This window comes from Acartia tonsa, chromosome 11, assembly GCF_053477335.1.
Source record: "Acartia tonsa isolate MP-2025a chromosome 11, ASM5347733v1, whole genome shotgun sequence".
Lineage (NCBI taxonomy): Eukaryota > Metazoa > Arthropoda > Copepoda > Calanoida > Acartiidae > Acartia > Acartia tonsa.
The window spans coordinates 40844440-40862447 of NC_137270.1; the positions used below are offsets into that span (position 1 = coordinate 40844440).

At 36.7% G+C, this 18008-nt stretch overlaps 1 protein-coding gene across 1 annotated transcript in view; it reads right to left on the minus strand.

Annotated features, from left to right (window-relative positions):
* The window catches only part of LOC145332297 (E3 ubiquitin-protein ligase MIB1-like), a 24844-nt gene extending 7487 nt beyond the window's left edge, over positions 1–17357 (minus strand). The window contains exons 1-20 of the mRNA XM_080177262.1: positions 17135–17357; positions 16670–16764; positions 15915–16181; positions 15535–15612; positions 15013–15104; positions 14193–14278; positions 13248–13332; positions 12529–12698; positions 10562–11943; positions 9038–9146; positions 8074–8199; positions 7486–7586; positions 7158–7276; positions 6671–6708; positions 6427–6489; positions 6000–6076; positions 5609–5712; positions 5149–5214; positions 4795–4856; positions 3453–3538 (exon numbers count right to left, since the gene is read on the minus strand). Coding sequence (XP_080033388.1) covers positions 3453–3538; positions 4795–4856; positions 5149–5214; positions 5609–5712; positions 6000–6076; positions 6427–6489; positions 6671–6708; positions 7158–7276; positions 7486–7586; positions 8074–8199; positions 9038–9146; positions 10562–11943; positions 12529–12698; positions 13248–13332; positions 14193–14278; positions 15013–15104; positions 15535–15612; positions 15915–16181; positions 16670–16764; positions 17135–17290 — 3362 coding nt within the window. The 5' untranslated portion in view covers positions 17291–17357. The remainder of the gene's footprint in view (positions 1–3452; positions 3539–4794; positions 4857–5148; positions 5215–5608; positions 5713–5999; positions 6077–6426; positions 6490–6670; positions 6709–7157; positions 7277–7485; positions 7587–8073; positions 8200–9037; positions 9147–10561; positions 11944–12528; positions 12699–13247; positions 13333–14192; positions 14279–15012; positions 15105–15534; positions 15613–15914; positions 16182–16669; positions 16765–17134) is intronic.
* Positions 17358–18008: the final 651 nt, after the last annotated feature.

Below are 18008 nucleotides of genomic sequence, written 5' to 3' on the forward strand. Positions count from 1 at the left end.
AGGGGACACGAGCTATATGTTAATCGACCCACGGGGTGGGGACCCTGTGCCGACTTTCAATTGGGTCTTTGAATATAAGCCAATAGCGTCGGAAATATAAATACAGCCAAGTTTAATCAATTTACAACTCTTATTTTCAATAAAACTAACAAATTACAAGCTACCACAGGAAAAAGTTCTTTACAGGGAAAGGCTATAGTCTGCATTCATGGCATCAAAAAAAGAAGGGGGGGGGGAGGAAAAAATAGCCTAAAACCAACTTTTAATCCTTCTATGACTTCTATTTTTCACCTAATTAACCATATTTTAGTAAAAATGATAAATATTTTGCTATCTTATTAAATTGTAACATTGCATACGCATAAAAGACGAGACGTATTTGAACAACATTAGGATGAGAAAGGGGAGGGGGAGAGGGATGCGGGGATTGAAGAAAATTTTTGAGTTAAGTACAAAAGTGTTGTGGGGGGGGGGGGGGAGATTTATATGTACATGTGCTTTCCCCCCCCACAGGGAGAGAGGGAGGGAACATTGGACTGTAAATTATTTCTGACACCTAAAGTTTTATATGAATACGTTTGCTTAAAAACTTTGGGTACTTAAATCTTAGTTGGCCGGTCCAAACTCTTCAAACAAAAAATTTTAATCTACAGATGGGGTAGTTTTATCGTATCATAATTTGGGAATGTACATGACTGTCTTTTATTGTCAATTGTCTTATCCTTTAGGATCCCTGGCTTTCCTCTGCTTATTTCTATGTTTTTTTAAAAGCGAAGCTTTTCTATAATTAGGGTCGGTCCGTCCGTCCGTCCGTCCGTACGTCCGTCCGAGATAGTTAGCTTTTATTCGTAAATTTAGGCATGTTAAAATTGTCCTATCGATTTCAAACTTTGCATGGTGATTCCTGTAGTAGTTAGGTACGACTTAGAAAGCGTAGCAACTCTATAATCGTTATCAGAATGTCCGTACGTCCATTCTAAACATGTTGATTTTTGTACTTTTTTAATAACAATTTTTTATGTGATAAAATCATCCGATCGATCTGATTTTTTTATTACTGATTCCTATTACAATAAGGTACAATATTATGAGCGAAGCATCTCTATAATCAAGTATTAAAAATGTCAGTATGTCCTTAAACAGAATTCTGTATTTAAGAAGTTTTGCAACAAATTTACGTATAATTTTGTCAAACCTTTTATTTTCATATTTTCTATATACAGTTCTGACACTCAACAAAAGTTAATGTTCGTCTGTCATATCGTTTCAGAGCTTCGCTTTTATGGATGTTGTCATCCTTGTTTCTCTATGCACCAACTCAATGTCAGAGACAAGGGCAGAAATTAGGTGATTAAAATTATGTTATTTCATTCTTTACAGTGAAGCTACTTATAGGTCCAAGGAAGGTTTATAACAATTTTGATTACTTCCACCCTCTCAACAAGAGAACTTATCCCCAAAAATTACCCAATCCCTCCCCACTCTCTTAAAATTGAACAAAAGTTCCCAAAGTTGTTGATCCAACGAATAAGCAACAATTATTATAAACCGTTGGGGACTAGTTGGTAGTGTAATAAACAGCACATTTATCTCCCTCACAGCTGATAATATAAAATTTACAAAATGGGATATTAAAAGGGTGGAGGCGGATGTGCCACTTTTTGAAACCAAAACTAAAAGTCAAAGGAACTCAAATAAAAAAAGAGTTACAGGTCTGAGATTTTGCATGGCAGTTGCTTTTTAGGGTTACAATATGGAACAGTGAAGAAACGGCGGCGTAACCGCCGAAAACCGCCGAGAAATTGCAAAAAAAAATTCGGCGGTTTTCGGCGGTTGCGCCGCCGTTTCTTCACAGTTCCATATTGTACCCCTATAAAGCAACTGCCATGCAAAATCTCAGACCTGTAACTCTTTTTTCAGTTGAGTTCCTTTGTTGACTTTTAGTTTTGGTTTTAAAAAGTGGCACATCCGCCTCCCCCCTTTCAGTTTGGCAACTTTGTCTTAAACCCTGTCGCTAGGCTATCACATGCTTTTGCGCTTACAATACGAACTTTTTTTAGGAGCGAAGCTCATAAAGTTTGGTCAGTACGTCCAGTGACATATGTACAGTTGTTGCAAGTTTTTTAAAATAAAAGTACATCAAATAATATGAAGAAAACACATCACATGGATCTTAAGGGATAAGACAATGAAAACCCCTCAATTAAAATAGACAAAATTACCTTCTGGAAAGGTTGATGTATTTTTGTACTACTACAATCAAATTTTTTTATGAAGGAATGGGAGTCAATAAAAAGATAATTAATATGTTTTGGATGTTGTTATTCTTGTTAATTAAGAGGAAAGGGTTTAAAAGGTAGGGCTACAATGAATAAAAGGGGATTTTTTTAAGACGATTTTTAAAGGCTCGGCATCCGCCCCGTAAGCCTGTATTACAATTTAATAAATCAGCTGGAAGTATAGTAAACCTGACCCAAATGTGTCAAAAGAAAATAACTTTTTAAAGCGGATTTAAATTTAGAGCTTAGTCGCAACTGAGGCGCAGCTGCCGAGCCCTGCTTTTTCCAGATAGGAGGGGGAATTTGACGCCTTAATATAAATCACTCAATTTCAAAAATATTTCTAGATATTTCGAAACAGCTTACAATAGGATAGGAATTTTAGAAAATAAATTATGAAGATATCTATGACAAAAAGACATCCGACATATGTAAGTAAAATAAAACATTGTAATTTATTGTTGTTATATTATAATTTAATTATCGTATTCATTCGAATCCGGTGGATAAGAACCGGTTCTCATCCATACGAAAAAACTACGTCTTGCATCGTATTATATCCAGCTTTCTACGAATATAAAAATGTACAATCATAAAATTAAAGCCGTTTTTTTAGCCCGTGCCTTCGGCACCACGGGGCTAAAAAAATGGTTTTAATCTTAAAATTTTACATTCTATATCCACAGAAAGCTGTTTATAATACGATGCGAGAAATAACTATTATTTCATAAAACAATATTTTTGAAACATATATTGAAAATAAGAGGGGAGATGTATGAAGCTTTTCTTTTTTTACTTTAGAAAAAGTCAGGTTAGGTTTAATTGGCTACTTGGTAAACCCGCGGAGGTAAGGCATGGGGAAAAAAACTACCTACTACCCCTTATTTCCAATTAATTCTAAAATGAGAGGGAATGGGTTCTAAACAATTAATACATTTGGTCCACTTTAATTTTTCTTATAGTTGAATGACAGAAAAGTTAGAGGCAAACCATACTGAAAAATCATGTTATCGTATAGTATTACGGACAATTATTTACAAATAATAAAATAAAAATGATAAAACTTATACCAGTTTCGTTAGCCCCGAGGGGAATTTATCTTTATATTTTTTTTCATTTTACTATCCGCGGAAAGCTGTCTATAATAACGCTGAGATAAATAACCATTCTTACCTGTCCAAACAGACAGGACACATGGTTTGTTCCTTGATATCTGCCAGCTGTTGCTGTAATTTTTGTACGTCTCGCATACTCGCGTCCTTGTTCACATGAATAGTAAGCAATAAAATAAACCCACGACTGAAGCGTAACACGTAGCGCATCCGCTCGTTGTTGTCGGGGAGGTGATAGGTTTGAATCTTAGTAAAACACCACGTCATAACTAAAGACGTAAAAGTGTGGATTCTTCTGCTGATATGTCAGGTGAGATAAATATTTAGAGTAGAGAGAATGCCTTGGCCCAAAACTGATTACCACGCACAGTTAGGACTTCCAGAAAAATGTCGGGCAATCAAAGCTAAAGGGTTTGGTCGAAAAGGCGTGTGACCATATAATCATGCACATTGAGGGGGAAGGGGGGGGGGGGAGTTCTGACACATTTGCGTAAACCTGCTGTATAGGCTTTATCTTTTTTTTTATTTAAGATTTTTTTGATAGGCCTCCAGGTTTCGGAGCTCCAGGCCTCCAGGTGGTCTCTGTACAGGTAAAAATTGAAAATAAGATTTTTTTGAAGAGTTAGAGGTTAACTTATAAAACAAAATATGCTTCTTTTTTATTGTTATTCACATATTATTTGAAGAAAAAACATACATATTTTGTCTCATAAGCTGACATCTAACTCTTAAATTTTTTTTTAATTTTTACCTGTTCAGAGCTCACCTGGACGCCTATCCAAAAAATCTTAAATCTGGGGAAAATTCATCATATGAGAATGATTTTATTTTTAATAACCTATCCTCTCAGTCCAACGATAAAGCCTATACACCAGGTTTACGCAAATGTGTCAGAACTTAATCAAGATTCAGTTCAGAGAAGCACCAAATTAAGATCTCGTGGTGTATCCCATCCTCATAGGCTAAGCAATAGAATGACAAGGATGATAACATTAATAGGTAGCGAAGCTCATGAATATAAAAATAAGGATAACAACCAAGCAGGAGTGGGAAAAAAGTGTACTGTATATAATAGACAAGAATGACGTTATGATTTTTAGAACGTGGTGGCTAAGTGGTCACACACAATTTTGTTTAACATATTCTATTAGCATTTCAGGCATACTGACAGACAAAGTCAGTTGAAGAGTAGAAGCTTTTATTTTCCTGAAAAATCAACCGTCTTTCTATAATAGCAGCCGAGAAAAAAGAATTTTCCTCGAACGTCGCAGACAAAAAATTATAGATGCTCAGGGACAAGGAATTAGGTTCATTTATGATAAATACATACATATTATATATCATCCATTGTCTTATCCCCTAGGATCCCTGTTAATATATTCTATTGCTAATTATTTCTGTGCCTTGTTTTTATCTTCAAGTATGTGCGCGGCATTACCATCCTTGTTTCGCGTTTTTGGTGCTCCTAAATAAAAAATCATAAGAAATCTAAAAAAATTACATGGTAGCTTTCATAGGTCTTGAAAAAGCTTTAACTCAATCACAACCCTCGTAAGAAAAAACGCCCCTAAATAAAATGACCCCATCTTAAACTTAAAAAAAAAATTTTCTTTTTAATCTACAATTAATAATGGGGAGAGAGATACTTTTCCACCCCCCACTTATAATATGTCCAGATTGTTCTTTCACTGTGTTCCTATTGATCCAATTTTTTTTTGTCTACAATATCTATTAGGCAAAGTTAATGATGACTGTACCTGTGTTATGGCCTAAAGAATTGTTGATAGCTGCACTATTTGTTGTTGAGGGCAGGGTGCTTGCTCCTAAAACATCTTTATAATATAAACATACACTTATATAGGTATTTAATTTTCATTAAGTTGGCTCTAAATAAAGTAGCCTGGAACATTTTCGTGGACGATTTCTATTCTATTTTTAGGGGGTGGGTGAAATTGGGTTTTAATCAAGCGGAAATTAACCAGATTAAAATTTTGCTAGCTCCAGCAATGCCTAAGCCTACTGTGACCTAACTCTTGCGGTGCTACCAAGTGCCCAATATAACCTAACCTGACCTAATTTGATAAGCAGACGAAAAACAATCTCACCCCTCCTTATTTTCAATTAGTTTTAAAAATAAGAATGAATACCGCCTGACCGGCAGCATAAGGTCAAAAATACCCTATTTATGAAGCAGGTACACTAAGTAGTTAAACTTACCAGTTTTATCTTCACCAGTTTCCGCATTGTCATCAGCTTTCTCAAGATTACCATCCTTCCCACCACAACACACATTGAATGATATCTTATTCTCTATATTATCCCTGAAAAAAAAAAGAGTCCAAATATACATCCTTGAGGTACTCCAAAAATGGTTATTTCAATTGTCTATCTTTAACAGCAGCCGAGAAAATCACATTTCCCCCATAGCGTTACGGACTGACTGAGGGACGGGTAGACATACTGAATTATAGAGTAGCTTTGCTACTAAAAAAAATAATAGAATGTTGATAACAAAGATGACATCATCAATAAAAGTAACGTTAAAAAAAATTCGGTCAAACAAACATTGCCTAACAAATGTAGAGTATATTTATCTATCTATTCTTACCTACACTCCACACATCTCTTCATAAAGGCAGCACAACTAGAACAAGCCACCATATGATTGCAAGGCTTGAACAAAACCTAAATAAAAATTTATATAATTAACCTGTTTGTATCTACCTATCTTTGTGAACAATCATTCTTTAAATTTCAACTTTTATTTGCCATTTCTTCGTCAGTTCACAGGACTGTCCACAGACATTTATATTATCATCTTTCATTCTGTCAGTCTTTTCAACTAACTGTCTGTCTGTTTGATTGTCTGTCTGTATGTTTGTCTGCCTGCCTACCTGCCTATCTGTCATTCCGATTTTCTGTCTGTCTTATAGATAGTCTGCTTGTCTGTCTGTAATGTCTGATTATCCGTCCGTCTGTTTATCTGTCCGTCCGTCTGTCGATCTGTCTACCTGATTGTCTATCTATTTATTAACCTGTGCTTGATTGTCTGTACATACTGTACAATCCCCAATAGGTCGTCTATCATCCACAAATTCCTAGATAAGAAAAAAAAATATTAAGCTGTTTTTTTTTAAAAAGTTTACTAGAGACCAGGACTTTAGAGATCTTTGATAACAAATGTGTAAATGTCAAAATATCAAAAAAATTAAATGCATACATTGAAAAGTACCCAAAAACAATATTCCTCATCAAAGGCAGTGATAAAAGCAACCTTACCTTACATAGTAGGCATTTCTTAACTCTAGAAGAGCAACCTAAAAAAATATAATTTGATGGGTAGTTATCTAAAATATCCAGGGGTGTATAATATACACTGTATACCTATTCTGCATTGGGACACCCTGCTAAGGTAGAGGAAAAAATGAAAAATCTTTAGTGTGTGTGGGGGTGGGGGGAAAGGGGGGGGGGAGACATAAAGAGTGCCATAAAACTCAAATGAGCGTACATCAACCAACTGGTGTTTCCATTAAGCCAAAAGAAAGCCTGAATTTTTTAAATACTTTTATGGGAGGGGGGGGGGGGGGTCTTAGCTCCGTCATTGATTTTTCCATTTTACCCCCTCCTCGGGAAAAAAACTAGAGGGCGGGTATTTTTGCAGCCGGACCCAAAGATTAATTTAGTGCAGAATATACACCACTGAAAAAAACCGAAAAAAAATTTCTCATGTGATATATGCATCTTAAAAGTAATTCAAAAAGGTAACCTGAACACACAGTAACATGACCACAGGGGGTGAAAAGAACATTTCTCTTCTGATCACTACAGACCATACACTCGTCCAGTAAACTTTCCTCCACACGCCCTTGCATCATTCCATCACCCCTGAATAGAGAAGTGATTTAGGGCAGGGATCTAAAAGGATAAAACAATAGACGATAAATTGATGTTTATCCCAAATGATGACACAAAATTACCCATTTTGTAGATTACAATTTATGGTTGAAACGATTGTACACTGAAAATCCATAAAACTTTTAATTTTAATATCCGTGGAAAGCTGTCTATAAAACGAAGCGATAAATAACTATTACCTGACAATGTTTTGCATAGTCTGACCGCTCACGTCCTGTCTGCATTTCTTCAAAGCTTTGCACAGGTTGGGATCTGGACACAGATCTAGCGGCGTTTGACCCTTTAAAAATGGATATAAAGTACATGGATATATTGACAGGGAAAATTTGTCGTTAGGTTGCTACAATGTTCCTCATTTATTGTTCCAGTTCGTTTATCCAGTAGGAGGAAGGCAATGGGGTAACAGAGGGTTGAGGGTATCGTTATTTTATCTAGCTGCAAGTATCACTTTAAGACAGTACATGAAAATCTGGTGCAACATCTAGATAATATCGATTCTTAAATTATAGAAACAATGAGAATCTTTAAACAATATAACCAAAAGAAAAAATTCACTATAAAAATCATTAAGAACTTTCAAAATCTTATAAGAAACTTGGGTCTCTGATAATAAAAAAGCTTTACAAAATATTTGGTTTCTCTGATTGATAAAAAGATTCTAGATAACACAGTCCACTTCCTTCATTCTTTTATTTAGAAACTTTTGATCCTAGGTCCTTACAACTTTACAGCAGGCAAAAATAAACCCCCAGAATTAAAATTTTTACCTTTTTATTGTTAATACTGAGATCAGCTCCATTGGCCGCTAGGAAGCAGGCAATACTGGCGGAGGATTTCTTGTCTGAACCCCCGGACCCCAGTCCCATCAACAACTTACCAACATCTTGCATATCCTGATAATAAAAGAAAATCATAATCAACCTTATATAAAAGTAACGGGATCTCTGTCTGAGTGACTGTACCGAAGTATCTTGGCAAATGCAGAACCGATATGGTTCTCCTTTATAGGGTAGTTTTACATATGTCCTGGTAAGGTTTATAACTATTTAGGGGGGAGGATACCACCACCCTCTGAAGAGAAATAGTCCCTAGAAAAATTCACTTCGTTAGTATTAAATAAAGTCGTAAGGCTTTTTGGGTTTTTAAACCGTTAGAATCTCACTCAACAGTTAAGTTCTCAATTTTACAAGCCCCAGTAAAAGGAATTTCATATTTAAATATTGTAAAATAAAACATATATAATATATAGGGAATGAATATGGAATATGACAGGGAAAAATTGCCGTCAATTAAGGTTGCTAACATGGAACTCATTTATTGGTCAGGGAAAAGGGAGGGCTTATGGGGGTGGACGGTGTGAATCTTGATTTTAGCCCATTGCGATTTTCACTTTATTAGAGAAAATGAAAATCTGGTGTAACATCCAAATAATAACAAATCCATTATGTAGGGGAGGGGTTGAATCCTGCGATCTAAAAGGATAAGACAAAGGCCAATATATTGATGTACAATGAACATTGTACATCCACAATGATAATACACAAAATTACCTATTTTGCCATTACAATCAGTGGTTAAAACGTTTGAACACTCAACTTCATGAACAATCCAATCAAAATCCAATAAAAGTCTCCAAAGTTGTTAAGCCAACGAATAAGGAAACGTTATCATAAAACTTTGGGGACTATGTCCACTCCCTCCCAGTCCCTGGATTGAATCTGCAGTGATTACCTGTAATTGTCTGAGCTGTGAGAGTGTGTGGTGCCTCAAAGATTCGTGCAGTGGAGTATCTCCATCCTTGTCTGTTATATTCAAGTTACAACCTTCGCGTACCAATAACCTGAAAATGTAACAACAATATAAATAGGTACTCATATTACATTTCCCACATCTTCTTTTATATAAAGTAGTAAGTTTTCATTTTTTCTTAAGATTTCATTAACTGCTAAACTGATTTAGGGACGCTTCACATAGGTCCCAAGATGGTTTTAGACAATTTTATTTTATAGTTTTCTTGAGGCGCAGCAGCTAGTATTTCATAAACATTCCAAGGGGGGGGGGGGGGGGAAGTTCTGACACATTTGCGTAAACGGTGAGTATAGGCTTTATCTTTGGACTGAGAGGATAGGTTATTAGGGATAAAATCATTCTTATATTTTTTTTTCAATTTTACCTGTACAGAGACCACCAGGAGGCCTGGAGCTCCGGAACCTGGAGGCCTATCCAAAAAATTTTAAATCTGGGGGAAATTCATCATATAAGAATGATTTTATCCCTAATAACCTATCCTCTCAGTCCAAAGATAAAGCCTATACTCACCGTTTACGCAAAAGTGTCAGAACTTCCCCCCCCCCATATTTTCATAAGGGGGGGGGGGGTGGGGTTAATGCAACCATCTCGTAATTAATGTATAAATGACACTTAGAATTCGAATTTCGATCTGAAATTTTGCATGAGTAAACATTGGTAGGTCTATTTTCCCTAAATCGAACAAAACGTTGGAAAAGTAACGGCTAACGGTTCAGCCGCTTAGCCGTTTTTTTTGGGGGGCTATTTTTAGGGCAAATCTGTCATATATTACGTAGAAATCAAATTTTTTAAAAATATTTTTGCTTTAAATCAGGTGAAAGGATACAAAAAAACATTTTTTTTTATTTCTAGTACCATCAATTACCGGCTAGAATCGTTTTAAAACGTTTTGCAGCAGCAAAGAGTATTATGTGGAGATAGGTTTCGTAATGGATTTGCATTGAGAATACCAAAAAAATGGCTAAACGGCTGAGCCGCCAGCCATTAGCCGTTACTTATCAAACTTTTTGTTCGATTTAGGGAAAATAGACCTACCAAGGATTACTCTTGCAAAATTTCAGATGCCATTTATACGTTGATTACGAGATGGTTGCATTAACCCCCCCCCCCCCTTTCTTCAAAATCTTCAAAAATAATCTCTTATAATATTGTAGATACCTTGTTGTCCTAGTAATCATTCTTCTAAAAATCAGATGAATAGGATAAAAATATTTTGCAAAAAAATTCAACAAAAATTTGCAAGTTCTCAAGGAACGAGCGGAATTTCTGGTAACGATTATAGAGTTGCTTTACTTTTTTAAATCGCACCTAACAATTATTCAAATTAATGTTTTAAATCTATAGGACAATTCTATCATCTCTAAGTTAACGAAAAGAGCTACGGACGGATGGACCTACCATAATTATAGAAAAGCATCGCTTTTTTAAAAAATCAAATGGTCTTACCTAACAATATTAGTGTGCTGTCTCTCCACAGCCAAATGCAAAGCTGTCTGCAGGTTAACATTCTGTAGATCCATAGCAGCGCGGCCCACATGCACCAACAATTCAGCAACCTCCACATGATTGTTGAGGCTTGCCAAGTGGAGTGCGGTGTACCCATCATCTTTCTTTTCATCAACTATCCAGGGACGGGGTAGTTTGGCAAGCAGAACCCTCATAGCACTGGGATTACCGCGTAGCGCCGCATGGTGCAATGCATTGAAGCCATTGTTGTTTGTTAGAGTAATGTCAGCATGATGATCTAGCAGTAGGGCCAGCATATCATCTCTTTTCTTGGATATAGCATCATGAAGCGGAGTATCTCCTTCGCTGTCTTGTAAAGAAGGATGGCAGGAAAGGCTGAGTAATACTTTGACAACCCCAACATGACCTTTGTTGACTGCTATATGCAGAGCTGTTTGTCGCCGCTTGTTTCTGGCATTTAGATCAGCCCCCGCGGCAGCTAACACCTCCATAACACCAGGTTCATCACCAAAAGCTGCATGATGCACAGCCTGGTCACCATCTTTGTCCTCAAGCTCGAGATCAGCACCGGCTCGCAGCAGTAGGCGCAAGCCTTCAAGGTGGCCATTTTGACTAGCGGCCTGCAGGGCAGTATGCCCAGCAAAAACGCCATTGACATTGCAGTCAGACCTGCCCAACAGTTCTTCAACCTTAACAACATCACCATTGGCTGCAGCTTTGACTAGCTCTTCAACTGCATCGCCACTAACATGTGTTTCAAACAGTTTCTTAAGCAAAGCAGATAATCTTTCGCCAGAGCTGCCGCCTTGAATGCCCGACTCTCCCGCTACTTTCGTTACTGCCAGCGGATTATAGGTCCATGAAGTGCCACAAACTTCAACCTTCAAGTCATTGTCAAGATAAATCTGTTGTATCCGCCCGATTTTGCCCAAAGTTGGGGTCATAGCCTCGGCCCACTCTCCATGACCTCTCTGTAGGATTTTCATACTTTCTAAATCGGAAGAAATTTGAACCAAGTCACCAACTGTAAATTGTTGGGTCGTTTCTTGTGATTGACTGACAACGCCGCCACTAAGACCAGCTCCGCTGAGCGGTGATGGCGGGCTGCCGGCACCACCCACAGCCGCACCCAGAAGACCGCTAGAATTACTAATAACCCCACCAGGTCCCGTGGCCAATCCACTGCTGCCGCCACTGGCCACCATGGGACTGCTGGCTTTGGTCAGCACGGCAGGATTAAAAGTCCATCTGTTGCCACTTGGATAGGAGACAACAATATCATGATCTTCGTCAATGCCAACAACTGTACCTGTCTGGCCCAGACATTCGTACATACCCTCCGTCCAACCACCATGTCCATGCTGGAAAAAAAAATTATCAGTTTAGTTTTCATGAAGACTGGCGCATTTTTAAAATGAATACCTAGTTATTTATCGCATCGTATTATAGTTAGCTTTCCACGGATATTAAAAGGAAAAATTATAAGATTATACAAGTTTTTTTCAGTTCAGGATTTGAAATTATGATTTTTTATTTAAGTGTTCGTAGAAATTGTCTGTAATACGATGCTATACATGATTTTTAGTATGGCTGAGAACTGATTTTAATCCTGCCGATATTAATCGGTTTTGGAGCCATACTGGAAAAAAGATTAGGTACTTTTCTTTTGTGTACAAATTACAGTCATAAAAACCCCCCACAAACGTGTAATTAGTTTCTAAAGCTTACTTACAATTTTTAAATATTTAAATCTAAAGAAAAAGGCAAAAAACACAAAATTTTAATGGGACACACACACAAACATCCTCTTCTTTGGGATATATATATCCAAAATTCTAAAAATTACCAATCGACTTTGTAATGATTCATTTGAATGACAGAAAAAAATTGTCTTCTTTATATCAATGATTGTCATTATTTGCCTAGAATCTAAAACATAAACAAACCTGTAAATGTTGAACAATCTCTAGCTCGAGGTCCACACTGACAGGATCACCAACAACAAGACCAGTGGGACCACTACGACCCCCGGGGCCACACTCACCCAGCAGGGGTAGGTGGTCACGATACACGGACCCGCCCTTGGCGTCGCTCACTGCTTTAAGGTCAGCCATGCCTAGAAATAATAAGTTAGGAGTTATCATGTATACTGTATATCTAAGGGATGATTACACATTAGAGTAAAACACTAGAGGAAGAAAGGATTTAATAAATGTATCTCTCTATCGCAACTGCCTTGTGCAATCTTTCTATTGGGTCATTGAAAATCAACCAATGGTGTCGCTTATACTAACACAGCCAAGTAGCAGAAAGTAATTGTAGTTGTCTGTATATACATCTATACAATTGATCTGCTGATTATACAACCATAGAAAGTCAAGAGAAAATATGCAAAAACTTGAAGACAATCTTGAAACCTTTAAGAAATAAGATTTATATCTTTTAAAGCATAGTGAACAGAAAAGACGGGCATAACATGAATAGAGTAGATAGGCTTGTCATAGGCATCTTTTCTAACTATTTCCGATGTATATCTTTAAAAACAGCCGAGAATATTACATTTCTCCCTATGGACTGTCTGACTAACGGACAGACAAATTGAAATATAGAGTAGCTTCGCTACTTACAAAAAAATAATAACAAGCGCTTTCTTTAATAATATTACCTTCAAAACCAACTCTGTAAAGATTTTTCGCACCAGTATCCCAAATAATGTAAGCTGCGCTCCTGGGACTAGCAGCACTCCAATCCTACATTCAGTCACAAGGGGATAAGAAAAATACATAATTCTAATATAAAAGTAACAGGATGTCTGTCTGTATGTGTGTGTTAGCTGTAAAAAAAAATTTCACTAATGTTTCTCCTTAACAGTGAGCTTTTTATAGGTCTCCGGAAAGTTTTAATAATTTCGTGGAAGGGTATCCCTAGAAATAATAATTATCACCCCATATAAAATGCCCCTACGTCAATTGACAGACGGACGGACAGACATAGTACTACTTATTATTATAGATATAAGGTCTGATAAATAGTTGTCCTATTATTCCTAATTATCCCAGTAATCCTGTCGGTACTTCAGTAATCTTGCCCCTGCGTCCATTGACAGACGGACGGACAGACAGACATCGTTCTACTTTATATCATAGACTAGCGGCTTCGCCCCTAGCCTCTAGGGGCTTTGCCCCAAGAGGTGATAAAAAAAAATTTGGGCGAAATACGTAAAAGGACCAAGGAAATCCCCTTCAAAAAAAAAAAAAAAATGGGGGTTGGATTTTTTGTTTTTAAGGGGGGTTGGGGGTGTCCCACCCCCCAAGAAAATAGCCTAAAACCACCACAGGACCAGTAGGTATATTCCCTGAAGAGTAGAATCCGATCGGTTCAGTCGTTACCGAGATCTTAAGGGACGGACGGACGGACAGACAGACAGACATCATTCTACTTTGTATTATAGATATAAGTATTCAAAAAATAGGTGTCCTATTATTCCAGTAATTTGGCCTGTACTTCATTAACCTTGCCCCTACGTCAATTGCCAGACAGACCATATATTATAGATATAAGGGTTTACGAATAGCTGCCATATTATTCCTAATTATCCCAGTAATCCTGCCTGTACTTCAGTGACCTTGCCCCTACGTCCATTACCCCCATCCTGATCCTCCCACTGCCAGTCCACACCACGGATTACACGAGCACCTAGACAATACATAGATAGATAGTTAATGAGAGGTAATCGTGATGGGTTCGAATCTCGGCATAAACAACGTCACAACTATTGACAGCTGCTATATTATTTTATTAGTATTTGGCACATAAAAGCATCGACAAAAACGAAATAAAATGAAAAATGTAAATTTGATATTTTTAGTAAATGAATAGGCAGGGGTGTTTATTCTGCAAATTTGACCCTGCTTATTGAAAGTGGAGGGTAGTCTTCCCCACTTGAGTTACTCGATAATACAAACAAGCAAATAATGCTCAACACAGAAAGGTTGATTAGCAAGCACTAAAATATACGAATTTACAACTCATAGAGTTGCTGCGATATAAAAACCAAATTGAAACTAAGATAGGCCGACATCCTGTTATTCGTATATTGGGATAATAATACCTAGGTAGATGCCTCTGATGGAATGTCTTTAGACTTTCTTCTTAGTTTACTTTAGTACTGACAGACAGACAAACATCTTGTTACTTTTTTTTAAGGTTAATACCTGGGTAAATGCCTCTGGTTGGAATCTCTTTAGACTTTCTACTTAGTTTACTTTAGTACTGACAGACAGACAGACATCTTGTTACTTGTTTATAAGGTTAATACCTGGGTAAATGCCTCTGATTGGAATCTCTTAGGACTTTCTTCTTAGTTTTCTTTAGTACTGACAGACACAAAGACAGACAGACATCTTGTTACTTTTTTATAAGGTTAATACCTGGGTAAATGCCTCTGATTGGAATCTTTTTGGACTTTCTTCTTGGCTCCAACAGAACTCGTTCACTCCCCACTGTTGTTATTCGGTAAAATCTAAGGAAAACAAGGATGACAACATCTATAACAGTGAAGCTTTTAAACGGTAGGACAAACAAAGATTAACACTTGTAGAATGTCATGTCTGTATAAGCAGTATATTAATGCACAAGTCTACACATAATTGTAAGTAAATTGTAAGGAAATACAGGATACTGTTTAAGGACATACTTTATTACATTTTTAGACTTGACTATAGAGATGCATCGCTAATAACATTGTACCTTGTTGTAAAAGGAATAGGATATTATTACTAACAATCAAAAAAACATCATGTTTGGTTGGGAATGAAAAATATTTGATAGGGGAAAAAATAAAAATAAATTAAAAAGTAAGTGTACCTACTGAAAACACTTTTCCTTTTTTTCTGAAATATACACACACACACACACATCCAGCTACTTTTTTGTATAGAAATGAAACCTACCTGTGTCTTAGATGATGTTTGTCCCCATGATAACAAAAAGAACAGAGATCATAATTTGTACACTCTCCGCATTTCCATCTAGAAAATAATATCGGGTGTTATTGGATCTAGTGCAGTTCACAGTGAAATGTTCCTGTTATCGATAATCTCCAAAAATCTGTGAACTTAAAAGGATGCTAACAGGCAAACGGTGGATTATGCTAGCACATTTTAACTGACAAAAGAAGGCCTATAAATAATCTGGAATAGTCATTGTCACATATTTTAAGCGTCTTGTCTTCAATGAAGCCTTTCCTGTGCATCATTGGATCTTGGCTTATTAAGATTATTTTTAGCATAAATGAACATCCTTCTCCCTTGTTATCCATAAATGAACCTACCTAATACCAAAAATAGGCTGTTGTCTGCAGGTATCACACATTGTTCCATCATGTTTGCTGCCGGTTGGCGCCGAGTCCAAAATCCTCAGATCATAGGCGCCGGAGCACCGGTAATTGGCCGCCGTTCCGTTATCCCACACCACCACCACCTCCTCCACACTTTCAAAGTTTCTGACAGTGCCGACATGGCCCTCGCCGCCGTCCTGTTTGCCCCACTTCCAGTCGGGACCGCGAATCACGCGGCTGCCAACACCTTCCATCATCAACCTTGGAGCAAGGGCGTAGAAAAGAGTAATTGGAAAAATGCACTTTCCCCCGACAAGATTAGTTTTTATGAAAACTAATGCAGTTTTTAAAATCCATTGAATATCTGTAGGTATGTCAGTTTGTCTGTAGGTCTGTCAGTCTGCAACGCAAATGTTTTGGAGACCAATATTTTAAGAGTCCTTGGGGTCATAGTCATACATAATATATACATGTGTAAAAAAGCATTGAACAAAATATATGAATAATAATATCCTAATGGAAAAGGTTTATAAATCTTTATTTAAATCTTTTAAAAGGAAAAACACAAAGAAAAAAAAGAGATTGGGATACAAAATAAACTTCTAGGTACTCTATTTAATACATATCTTTAAATACTCTAAATTTATGAATCTTAAGATTAAAATCGTTTATCCGTTCTTATCTAATAAACTTTATTCTATGATATCTAGTTACGAATCCTGCAGCCTAAAAATTTACTATCGCCTTGCCTAGTCGTTCTAGCATGGGCGTTTGCAGATCCTGGGGCGACTCCGCCTCCAACTGCCCCGCCAGTAGCTCCACCCACTGATACAGCCGAAGCCACCTAGATATAGGATATGATTTTTAATCCTTAGTATAGAAGTAACAGGATCTCATCTGCCTTCTAGCTTTATATAACGAAAGATCTTTCAGTAAATCATAAATCTTCTCATAGGCCCAGAAAAAGTTTATAAATCTAAATTGGGGATGGGTATTAATACCATGTATAAGAGAAAGAGCCCCTGGCAAAAAAATTACCCATAAAAACAAATGTTAAAGAATTCCCATTAAAAATCAATGTAATTTGCAGTATCTCAAATTTAGGTAGTTATGTTATCTTTTATGGTTTAAATAAAGGTTTAAAGTCATAGCTGTATTATAGGTGACATACAAACAGACTTCCTAATCGTTTTAAAACTTAGGATTTTACAAACCTGAACCGAAGCACTGCTGTTGAGAACTGCGCTGCTATTTGAACTGCCAACAGCCCCACCACCGCTGGCTGATGGGGTTGGCGGAACAGGGGGCGGTGGGACACCCCCCATCCCGACGGGAGATGACTGGGGCGGCCCTTGATCACCCCCAGCCATTCTTCTATTTTTTTTCTTTCTTGGCACTTAAGAATTAATTTTCATGTTTTAAACTGACATCTGAAAATTCAAATTACATAAAAATTATTTCACCTCATTAAAAATTTTAAGTTTAATATAATTTCGCAATGATCAAAATATTGATGTCTTAGACGATAAACCAATGTCCATATTTTAATATATTTAAAAATAAAAAATCGATAATGAAAGGAAAAATTTTGTCAAATAACAATTAAAGTTCTCTTTAACAGTGTCATTCAATAAAAAGCCATAAAACCTTAAATAAAAAACTGTCACAGTCGAATATATATAAAAAATATAAAAACACGAGATTTTCATTTTTTACATTTTGTTTTCGTTCTGAATAAATGTGTGATCAATCGATTAATCAATAAATTAATTAATGCAGAAAAAAATGCGCGGCAATAATTTGCGCAAAATCCGCGAAACCGACGACATTTGAAAATTGGGACCTTTTCTCTTGTAAAAAAATTCCCCTTAATCTCAATTTAAAGATTAATTTTAAACAACTTTTTGCAGAGCCCCTAGTATCTAAGGACAAAGTATTAGCATGTATAGCGCAGAAAAATAGCCAAAATCCTACCCATGAGTTAAAACTGGAAAGAAAAGAGACTAAAACGACCCAAGAGAGTTGCTACGCTTTCTTTGTCGTAACTAACTGTTAAAGGAATCAGCATGCAAAGTTTGAAATCAATAG